This window comes from Oncorhynchus mykiss, chromosome Y (assembly GCF_013265735.2).
Source record: "Oncorhynchus mykiss isolate Arlee chromosome Y, USDA_OmykA_1.1, whole genome shotgun sequence".
NCBI classification, from domain to species: domain Eukaryota; kingdom Metazoa; phylum Chordata; class Actinopteri; order Salmoniformes; family Salmonidae; genus Oncorhynchus; species Oncorhynchus mykiss.
Window position 1 is genome coordinate 37,705,251 of NC_048593.1, and position 11,973 is coordinate 37,717,223.

General features: G+C 42.7%; 1 protein-coding gene across 2 annotated transcripts in view; it reads right to left on the reverse strand.

Moving 5' to 3' along the window:
* LOC110510234 (serine/threonine-protein kinase TAO1) overlaps positions 1-11,005 on the reverse strand; it is a 45,547-nt gene extending 34,542 nt beyond the window's left edge. Inside the window, exons 1-7 of one of the 2 annotated variants that reach the window (XM_036967349.1) lie at positions 10,692-11,005; positions 10,467-10,548; positions 2,527-2,813; positions 2,216-2,287; positions 1,166-1,267; positions 939-984; positions 701-797 (exon numbers count right to left, since the gene is read on the reverse strand). In XM_036967349.1, coding sequence (XP_036823244.1) covers positions 701-797; positions 939-984; positions 1,166-1,267; positions 2,216-2,287; positions 2,527-2,658 — 449 coding nt within the window. In that variant the 5' untranslated portion in view covers positions 2,659-2,813; positions 10,467-10,548; positions 10,692-11,005. Of the gene's footprint in view, positions 1-700; positions 798-938; positions 985-1,165; positions 1,268-2,215; positions 2,288-2,526; positions 2,814-10,466 lie in introns of both variants that reach the window. The other variant, XM_036967348.1, reaches the window with a different exon arrangement.
* Positions 11,006-11,973: the final 968 nt, after the last annotated feature.

Here is an 11,973-nt window from a genome sequence, read left to right on the forward strand (position 1 = left end):
AGGTGTAACCTCACTATGGACAAGTACCACTGGGTCAGTAGGTGTAATCTCATTATGGACAAGTACCACTGGGTCAGTAGGTGTAACCTCACTATGGACAAGTACCACTGGGTCAGTAGGTGTAATCTCACTATGGACAAGTACCACTGGGTCAGTAGGTGTAATCTCATTATGGACAAGTACCACTGGGTCAGTAGGTGTAATCTCATTATGGACACGTACCACTGGGTCAGTAGGTGTAATCTCATTATGGACAAGTACCACTGGGTCAGTAGGTGTAATCTCATTATGGACAAGTACCACTGGGTCAGTAGGTGTAATCTCATTATGGACACGTACCACTGGGTCAGTAGGTGTAATCTCATTATGGACACGTACCACTGGGTCAGTAGGTGTAATCTCATTATGGACACGTACCACTGGGTCAGTAGGTGTAATCTCATTATGGACAAGTACCACTGGGTCAGTAGGTGTAATCTCATTATGGACACGTACCACTGGGTCAGTAGGTGTAATCTCATTATGGACACGTACCACTGGGTCAGTAGGTGTAATCTCATTATGGACACGTACCACTGGGTCAGTAGGTGTAATCTCATTATGGACAAGTACCACTGGGTCAGTAGGTGTAACCTCACTATGGACAAGTACCACTGGGTCAGTAGGTGTAATCTTGTTCCTGAATACTCCTCTGTCTCACCTGTGAATCATGTTGTGGGAGTGAAGGTAGGCCAACCCCTGCAAAGCTCCGTGGGTAATGGCAGCGATCTCCATTTCCTGAAGGGGATTTTTATGAACTACAGGATGAGTGAGAGAGGATATTTTAGAAAACATTTGCTAAAAATGTGTAAAAAGACACATTGTGTCAAACACAGTCTAAATTGACCACGATGTAGTACAACACAAAAAGGAAGGTTAATATTTCTAGAATGTTTTACCTTCTAGAACATCAGAAGCGGAGCCCAGGCAGTACTCCATCACCAGCTAAACACACAGAACACATCCAGGAAGAGAACAGGTCCATGGATATACACCTGAAGGTAAGGTTACTGAAACATCTCACTGGGAGTTTTAACCTCAAAATGTGTGTGAGGGTGTGTTTTTCTGGGTTTCATAGGTAGTAGCCCTCCATACTCCACTGTGTGTGTGTGTGTGTGTGTCTTACCCATGCTGTGTGTTCTCGTAGGTAGCAGCCCTTGTACTCTATGCTGTTGGGATGTTGAATCCTCTGGAGAAACTTCACCTCTTTTATGATGTCCTGCCATTTCTGAGAGAGATATTGTTTTATTTTATTTTTTAAATCCCTGTATTGGCCCAAAAGCTGAATCATTAAAAACAAAGAAAGAGTGAGAGAAAGAGAGAGGGAGAGCGTAAAAAGATAATAATTATATATTTTTTTAAATGAAGAACAAGCCATATAAAGAAAGACATGGTGAAACTACAAATGAGTTATTGGTTCAACCAACACCTGGGGAAATGAGATGGGTGCAGAGTGACTACTCAGATCACTCTGAATGAACACAAAATATACAGAGAATTCTGTAAGTCTCCATTAAGGGTATGTTCTCATACGTGACACATCCGGAATGGTGTCTGTGTGTCTGTCTACTGGGGTGCTTTTCTTCCTACACAGATTAGGTGTAATCTGATTACAGCTAATCTGAAATTACGAGGAGAGCGAGGCGAAAGTGAAAGTGTATGAGAGCCGTGGGGTGACCTTGGAGATAATGTGTTCAGCTCACATATTTCTATCGGGGAGAGTGTGTGTACTCAATCTGGTGCAGTGTAACATTTCTCAAGTGTGCCGTCAGAAGTGTTTCTGTTTAAATAAACTTTCTACAGGAAGACAGGGGGGGGATGTGTAGCAGTCGCTCTCACCTATCGGGGAGTGTGTGTGTGTGTGTGTGTGTGTGTGTAGCAGTCGGTCTCACCTATCGGGGAGAGTGTGTGTGTGTGTGTAGCAGTCGGTCTCACCTATCGGGGAGAGTGTGTGTGTGTGTGTGTGTGTGTGTGTGTAGCAGTCGGTCTCACCTATCGGGGAGAGTGTGTGTGTGTGTGTAGCAGTCGGTCTCACCTATCGGGGAGAGTGTGTGTGTGTGTGTGTGTGTGTGTGTGTAGCAGTCGGTCTCACCTATCGGGGAGAGTGTGTGTGTGTGTGTAGCAGTCGGTCTCACCTATCGGGGAGAGTGTGTGTGTGTGTAGCAGTCGGTCTCACCTCGTTGGACTGCTTCCCGTTGTAGGACATCTTCTTGATGGCCACCACCTCGGTAGTTCGCACATCCCGCGCCTTAAGACACAGAACACACAGGCCTTAGACACGGAACATACACAGGCAGAGAACACGAACACAGGCCTTATAACACAGACAAAGTAAACACACAGGCCTTAGACACAGAGAGAACACAGGTGGAACAGCAGGACTATTACAGCACAGGAATCGGTGTGTGTGTGTGTTTGCATGTTTGAGTGATGTTTGAGAGTGTGTGTGTGTGTGTGTGTGATGTGCATGTTTGAGTGTGTACATACAAAGTAGACTGCTCCAAAGCTGCCATGACCTATCTCTCTGAGGTCAGAGAACAGTTTCTCAGGGTCTTCCTTGAAGAACAGCTCGGCTACATCCGGGTCCTTCAGACTGCCCGCCCGCACAGTGGAGGGCATGCTGGGTAATGTAGTTCGCTGTCTCCCGGCAGGGCGGGGAAAGGAGGAGGGGCCAGCAGACTATCTGGCCGTTGGAGCGCAGCTGGGTCTACGCCAGAGCAGCTGACAACTCATCTGCCAGTGGGGAGGAGCCAGAGGGGCCGGAGCATGGGCACCTGGAGGGAGGGGGAAGAGGAAGTAGGAAGAATATGAGACGGGAACAGCTTTGTTACTCCGCTGGAGAAACATCGGATCAAACATTGCCTCGCACTCAGATTAACCTCATCCCCAGCCTATTGTGCACAGCATGGGAGTGTCCATAGAATTATTTTATTTACAAAGACATTTTGGTTTTTACTACCTTTTTATTTGTGCATTTTTATTGTTCAGAAATGTTGTGGGTACTTTTCGTTCGCTGGACTTTATCCTGCTAACTGTTCCAAATGCCCGAACTGAATTTGGAAAAAAGGGCTTATGTACTCTGCGCCATCGTCTTTGGAACACCTTAAAAAAATACTTTTAAACTGGAAGAATTTGTCCCGATTGGTGTTTTTAAATCATTGATGAAAGATTGAGGCTGATTCCCTGACCTGTCAATTTTATTAATTTGCTGTTTTATACTCTTGTGATTTCAATGGTTTTTACTGGATTACTTGTAGTTTTTCATGTTGTCTGTCTGTAATTTTTTTGTAATGACTTGGTGCTGCCCATCTTGGCCAGGGCGCTCTCTGAGCCCTTCCTGGTTAAATAAAGGTTAAATAAATTAAATTTAAAAAAAATAAATGGGAGTGGTCTTATGCAGTAAAATGTCATTTAATTTTATCGAATCAAAACGACTGCGAGGCTAGGGGAAAGTTGTGGTAGATTGAGTTGGTCATTAAATTGTTCTAAACTCACTACATTAAATTACACCTGGTAAATTTACTGGACACTACTGGCCTGGGCGAGCAGACTCACAAACATCAAGTGGATTGATCATTGATTTAACATCCAGGTTTAAACTAGGCTATTGCCTTAATGAGAGAGAGAAGTGGGGTCAGAGTGCAGTGAGGGATTCAGTGTGTGTGTGTGCGTCATTAAGTCACGTATTGATGAGTGGTGTGTGTTTCATTGACTGTATTGATAAGTGTGTGCACGGATTTCTTCTGGGACTGAAACATTAGCCTCTGATGTGCAAATCAACACAGCAGAGCTCTCAATAAAGCACACACCATTATGGGTTAGGGATATTATTATTATTAATATATATATATATATATAAATAAGAAAATAAAAAAAGAGAGGAGCGAGGAACGAGAGAGAGAGATTTTATGTCTTTATTCTTTATGGAACTTCTGTGAGTGTTATTTGTTTATTATCTATTTCACTAGCTTTGGCAATGTAAACATGTTTCCCATGCCAATAAAGCTCTTAAATTGAATTCACACACAAACATCAAATTAATCAGATATACAGTGTAAACAGTGTTAATGTTGTAAATGACTATTGTAGCTGGATACGTCTGATTTTTAATGGAATATCTACATAGGCGTACAGAGGCCCATTATCAGCAACCATCACTCCTGTGTTCCAATGACATGTTGTGTTAGCTAATCCAAGTTTGTTATTTTAACAGGCTAATTGATCATTTTTAAAACATTTTGCAATTATGTTAGCACAGCTGAAAACAGTTGTTCTGATTAAAGAAGCAATAAAACTGTCCTTCTTTAGACTAGTTGAGTATCTGGAGCATCAGCATTTGTGTGTTCGATTACAGGCTCAAAATGGCCAGAAACAAAATAACTTACTTCTGAAACTCGTCAGTCTATTCTTGTTCTGAGAAATGAAGGCTATTCCATGCGATAAATTGCCAAGACACTGAAGATCTTGTACAACACTATGTACTACTCCCTTCACAGAACAGTGCAAACTGGCTCTAACCAGAATAGAAAGAGTGGGAGGCCCCGGTGCACAACTGAGCAAGAGGACAAGTACATTAGAGTGTCTAGTTTGGGAAACAGACGCCTCACAAGTCCTCAACCGTTTCCAACTACAATAGTCATTTACAACATTAACAATGTCTACACTGTATTTCTGATCAATTTGATGTTATTTCAAATGGACAAAAAAAAAGTGCTTTTCTTTCAAAAACAAGGACATTTCTAAAGTGACCCCAATCTTTTGAACGATGGTGTATGTAGGAATAAAGTGACTAGGCAACAGGATAGATAATAAACAGTAACAGCAGCATATGTGATGAGTCAAAATATTAGTGCAAAAAGGGTCAATTCAGATTGTTAAATAGTTTGCTAAATAGTTCATCTGGGTAGCTATTTGGTTGTCTTTTTGGCTAGGGGTTAGAAGCTGTTCAGGATTCTGTTGGTTCCACGCTTGTCGTGCGGTAGGAGAGAACCGTCTATGACTTGAGTGGCTGGAGTCTATGACAATTTTTAGGGCTATCCTCTCACACCGCCTGGTATAGAGGTCCTGGATGGCAGGGAACTCAGCCCCAGAGATGTACTGGGCCATACGCACTACAGGGGCTGTTACACTGACCGTATTACCGCCAGCCATGAGTCATGAAGGCAGTCAAATTCCACATGACCACATAGTCACAGTAACTAGTCTTCTTCAAGCTCTGATGCTGCTGATGGTCATTAGTAGCCTACCAAACTTGCTAACTGCCTGGTACTCAGCACTCTATTGTCCCTCTAATCACTCTGACGTCAATGCAAATGCAATCGAAAATCTTATCAAAAAACACATCATGAGAGCCCATGAGCTCATGTTGCGCAACATTTCCATAGGCTTTGCAATTGCGCGAGAACAGAGTGACAGCCTTGATTAAAAAGAGGAGAATCCCATCAGCTTTCTATAGGTTAGGCCCATTAGATTTATTTTTCAACTTTCCTAATATTAAGCACACAGGTTATACTCCTGTTGTAAATATAAACAATCTGGCTGGCATAAATTGAACCACGGGAAAAGCGTCCTCCATTCACTATTTAAGAGCATAGATGGTCATGTATTTTTCCCCCTGACCCTCTTTCCAGACAGGTGCATGATAATGGTCCATTGTAAAAATCAAAATGTCACACATATATTATTTAGTATATGGTAAATATGAAACAATATTTCTGCCATCACGTAAAAATACAAAAATTAAAAATAAAATAGGATCTATTTGAAGAAAGAAAAGTATATTTACACATTAGTGTTAGGCAGTTTGTTGTGGTATGAGGTGCTATGGATCACGATGAAGTCATATCAAAACCGTCGGACAGATTGACGTTCAACGTTGAGACGACCCATTCCCACCATCACTAAGGTCATGCGCACCACTTTCAATGACAGAGGCAATGCTTACAGTTCTAAGCCCAGTTACTGCTAGTGGAATGAGCACCGTGCTCATCAATCTCTGCTAAAAGGGGGTTGAAACGGAAAATGTTCAACATTAAGACAAGTTCACTGAAAGTAACTAATCAGGTCAATCTAAATGTATAATAACCCTTCTTGAATTGATCAAATGGAAGTTGGATCCAAGCAACAAAAATAATGATGCTGTACCTAATATATTAGTGCTTGTAAAACACTAAAAAGGTTGATATATTACACTTATTTTTTTTTAATGTTGGAAATTCAAAAAGCTCATAGAAAACTGAGGCAACTATTTACTAAGTAGAACAATAGGTTTTATTGTGTGTACAGCATGAACCCAGAGAGTAAAAAAACAACTGACCAATCAACATACTATATGATTCACACCCCGTGAACAGAGAAAGTAGGGAGCAAACGCTGTCAACCAATCAACACAGCAGTTCTGGCCTGAATCAGTGCATAAAACACAGTCCATGGACACAGTCACAGTAGAGAGACAAACGTACGAGGATTTAGCCCTTCTCTCACTCACACACACACACACACACACACACACACACACACGCTCCTCTGTCATTAGGATAAAGCCAGTGTTTAGCCTAACTCTTACTATGCTACCACATCACTAGTCAAATCAAAGTGTATTGGTCGTACACAGTTTAGCAACGTTAAATAGGGTGCAGTGAAATGCTTTTGTTTCTTGTTATTTATCCCCAATTTCATGGAATCCAAATTGGTAGTTACAATCTTGTCTCATCGTTGCAACTCCCCTACGGACTCTGGAGAGGCGAAGGTCGAGAGCCGCTCATCCTCCGAAACACAACCCAACCAAGCCGCACTGCTTCTTGACACACTGCCCACTTAACCCGGAAGCCAGACGCACCAATGTGTCGGAGGAAACACCGTACAACTGGTCGACCGTGTCAGCGAGCATGTGCCCAGCCCGCCACAGGAGTCGCTAGAGCGCGATGGGACAACCCTCCCCTAACCAGGACAACGCTGGTCCAATTGTGTGTCGCGTCATGGGTCTCCCGGTCGTGGCCGGCTGCGACACAGCCCAGTATCAAACCAGGATATGTAGTAACGCAGCTTGCACTGCATTCCTTAGACCGCTGCGCCACTCGGGAGACCTCTGAAATGCGTATGTTACTAGCTCCAAACAATCCAGTCAAATGTCATAAAGTACACAAATGATCAAAACGTTTAAATAAAAACAAAAAGAAATTGTGAAATGGCTGAACGAATTTGGTAACGGATTTGTATTTTCAGCTCAGATTTACTCACAAGGCAATGGCATACAACGCAGCCTTGGCATAGCCAAGGCAATGGTGTTTCCATTTTTTTAAATCTATATTTTATGTATTCAAAAGAAATCAGCCAAAAAAATTGTAGACCTCCACAAGTCTGGTTCATCCTTGGGAGCAATTTCCAAACACCTGAAGGTACCACATTCATCTGTACAAACAATAGTATGCAAGCACAAACACCATGGGACCACGCAGCCGTCATACCGCTCAGGAAGGAGACGCGTTCTGTCTCCTAGAGATGAAGGTACTTTGGTGCGAAAAGTGAAAATCAATCCCAGAACAGCAGCAAAGGACCTTGTGAAGATACTGGACTAAACAGGTACAAAAGTATCTATATCCACAGTAAAACAAGTCCTATATCGACATGACCTGAAAGGCGGCTCAGCAAGGACGAAGCCACTGCTCCAAAACCGCCATAAAAAAGCCAGACTATGGTTTGCAACTGCACATGGGGACACATATTGTGCTTTTTGGAGAAATATTCTCTGGCCTGAAACACAAATAGAACTGTTTGGCCATAATGACCATCGTTATATTTGGCGGAAAAAGGGGGAGGGCTTGCAAGCCAAAGGACACCATCCTAACCGTGAAGCACGAGGGTGGCAGCATCATGTTGTGGGGGTGCTTTGCTGCAGGAGGGACTGGTGCACTTCACAAAATAGATGGCTTCATGAGGAAGGAAAATTATGTGGATAAATTGAAGCAACATCTCAAGACAGCAGTCAGGAAGTTAAAGCTTGGTTGCAAATGGGTCTTCCAAATGGACAATGACCCCAAGCATACTTCCAAAGCTGTTGCAAAATGGCTTAAGGACAACAAAGTCAAGGTACTGGAGAGGCCATCAGAACGTCCTGACATCAATCCCATAGAAAATGTGTGTGCAGAACTGAAAAAGAGTGTACGAGCAAGGAGGATTACAAATGAGACTCAGTTACACCAGCTCTGTCAGGAGGAATGTGCCAAAATTCACCCAACTTATTGTGGGAAGCTTGTGGAAGGCTACCCAAAACATTTGACCCAAGTTAAACAATTTAAAGGCAATGCTACCAAATACTAATTGATTGTATGTAAACTTCTGACCCACTGGGAATGTGATGAAAGAAATAAGATCTGAAATAAATCTTTCTCTCTACTATTATTCTGACATTTCACATTCTTAAAATAAAAGTGGTGATCCTAACTGACCTAAGACAGGGTCTTTTTACTAGGATTAAATGTCAGGAATTGTGAAAAACTGAGTTTAAATGTATTTGGCTAACGTGTATGTAAACTTCCGTCTTCAACTGTTGCTAAACTATGACGCTACCTACAGATGTAGCTATACTATGACACTACCGACCCATGTAGCTACCGACCCATGTAACTAAACTATGACGCTACCTACCCTTGTAGCTAAACTATGACGCGACTTACCCTTATAGCTAAAATCCATACCAGACTTCACCGCCTGCTATGGCAACTGCTTGGCCTCTGATCGCAAGGCACTACAGAGGGTAGTGCGTATGGCCCAGTAAATCACTGGAGCCAAGCTTTCTGCCATCCAGGACCTCTATACCAGGCGATGTCAGAGGAAAGCTCTAAAAACTGTCACAGACTCCAGCCACCCTAGTCGTAGACTGTTCTCTCTGCTACCACACGGCAAGCAGTACCGGAGCGCCAAGTCTAGGTCCAAAAGGCTTCTCAACAGCTTCTACACCCAAGCCTGAACAGCTAATCAAATGGCTACCCAGACTATGTGTATTGCCCCCCTCCCTCCCCCTTTTACACTGCTGCTACTCTCTGTTTATTATCTATGAAGTTACTTTAATAACTCTACCTACATGTACATACTACCTCAATTACCTCGACTAACCGGTGCCCCTGCATTGTTGGTATTGTTGGCATTGTTAAAATTGCATTGTTGGTTAAGGGCTTGTAAGTAAGCATTTCACTGTTGTATTCGGCCCATGTGACAAATACAGTTTTATTTAAACTCTCACTGGTGGAGTGATGGACAAAACTTCAAATCATTGAGTGCAGATGTGAGGACAGTCTGTCGCTGGTTGTGATATAGCCTACTGTACATTCAAACTCCTAGAAAGCCAAGTGTTTGAAAGCAATGTTGTTAAATCAATGCAAAAGGTGTGCATTGTTAACAGGGAAAAAAGTGTTGTTGCTTTGTCATTCCCAACACCTCCAACCTTAATGTGTAGGAAGGGTGTGATGGGGAGTTGTTGCCAACTTACACTTAGGATGTCATTGTCTAACAAATGCCATTGTCTAACAAAATAAATCGATATTTAGAGCTGTTTTCCATTAAATACAGTTTGTCACCATCTGGAGTGTGCAATGCTGGCGAACAGGCATAGATAGTCAAGGCCGAGAAAGAATGTAACGCAATGTCAACACAGAAATTAGGAATGTGACTCGCGTCACTGCCCACAAACAAGCTAGCAACCGCCAGGAATGAATGCAGGCGTACCAAGAAAGACAATACCCGAAACGACAATAGATTTGTCAAGTTGCTTGTTTGCTGACTGTAAACATTAAACCTAGCAACACTTAGGACATAACTAGCGCTATATTCAGTTCACAGTTTAGACTGGAGTGGTTGACATTTGGTCGTGAAGCTACTGCTGTGTTTCTGATCGCCTCAGCCATGATTTACAGTGAGGAAAAAACACACCAGGGAGTGTCACATCAAAACTACCTGTCTACATTCGGAGAGGATTCGCTAGTTAGCTATCTGGCTAGTAAAACAGCAGACGTTAGCTGTAGCATTTATCGCTGGACGAACGTTAACTAGCTAGCCATGTCCTTCCCAGCATTTGACAATCTGTCTTGTCAGTTAGCTGCCATTGAATTGTTTACAAGTTTAAAAAGGAGACCTTCGCTTCATAAGCTTATCAACGGTTAGCCATGTAGCTAGTTAGCCATGTAGCTAGTTATCATTCCCCAATTCACAAACGTTAGAGCAAAACATTCCTCTCTGACTAAAGTTAGCTCGTTGGATGTCATCGAGCTAACATTAACCATCCACGTCGTAAACTAACTACAGTATTTAATGATGTTGTCTAACCAGCTGATCAAGTTGGCTAACTAAGAAGCCTAGCTAGACGGCAAGTTATCCAGATAAACACATTTCTCACCAGCAGAAGTTGGCTTCAATGCACAGCGGACACTTACCTGTCAGAGGCCAGGTTCAGGTAGAATAACAGGAAGCAAATGTCCAACAAGGCAAGGAAGGGCGCAACAAACTGACTCGAGTCTGGAGGTGGAGCACAGATTGGAGTTTTGTTAGCTAGCCCTTTCCAGGTTTGTACGATGCAGACTCGTTGTGTTTGGTCAACCCGAAAAACAAGTGTAATGTGTGTACAACGTAAGGCCAGTCGAGGCCCTGAAAATAACTACCAATAGCTGGTTTAATAAACCAGTCAGCCAACGAAGTTCTCCACTCCTCCCAATCAGTTTCCAAAGATGGCGGCGGCGAGAATTCACCTCCTCCTTACTAACGTGACAATCATAGGGCAAAATATCTACAAACATCGACAACTGTTAAAACTGATAAGCACCTAGTTCTGACTAAAACGATTAGTGTGCCGCACTTGGGTGGCCTTGTCGCTGTTTACCCCCGGGTGGGTGCTGAAGTTACTGTCCCCTCCTCTCCGTGCTAGCTATCCTCCTGCGAAACATCCAGCCAAGATCCGCAATCTGAATCCTCCCTGAATCCTCCCTGATGCCAAGTTGGCGGGGCGTGACAACACAAGAGGGAATTCGTAGTTGGTTATGAGTAAAAGCACACAAGTTGGTGGTGGTTGACAGTCAGGGTAGATTCACAATCATGTTCCGAATACCTATCAAATAATATTATTATTCATTTTATGTTCTCAAATGTTCAAGTCTAGTTCAACATTCAAAGTAAACACACACACAATCCTCTTCATTGCCTGGAAACCCAGTGTAGAATTGCATTGAAATCTACGTCAGGCTAGAAAATTGCTTTTGAATCAGGAACATTTCCTCTCATGACCTCAACGTGCCAGAATGTTTAATAAAATTACATTTTAAAGTACTTTACCGGTTCTCTGTCAGGTCCTTTTTGGTGATAGGAATGTGAGACAATATATCTACAGGAAAGTATAATTACATAACCTGCTCAAAGTGCTGATAGTACTTTCATATTGCCTTCATCTGGTGTATAAAAACACATGCACCAGACACACGCATACTTGCCGAGCTCGTGCACGTGTTTACATGGTTCTGCACATGCTTCAGGTCATAGAAATCTGAGTGTATCACCAGAGCTTTGAAAAGTTGATGTAATTATACTTTCCTGTAGATATATTGTCTCACATTCCTACCGCCAAAAAGTACCAAGCGCACGGACAACCAGTACGTTAAAATAACATTTTATTTAGCATTCTGTCTCGAAGAGGTCATGAGAGGAATCTTTCCTAACTTCAAACGCTCCTTTCTGCCTGAGATAGAATTCAACTCAATTCAATGTTTGGTTTCCTGGCAATTCTGTTCATAGCTATATGCTTTATTGCATGTGCATGTGTGTGTGTGTGTGTGTGTGTGTGTGTGTGTGTCCTGAGTCTTGCTGAGCTCCTTAGCCGATTATGATCTAAGTCTTTGCCACAAATAGCCCAAATAACCTCCACACACCCATAGTCCTGACTGAGCTTCAGCA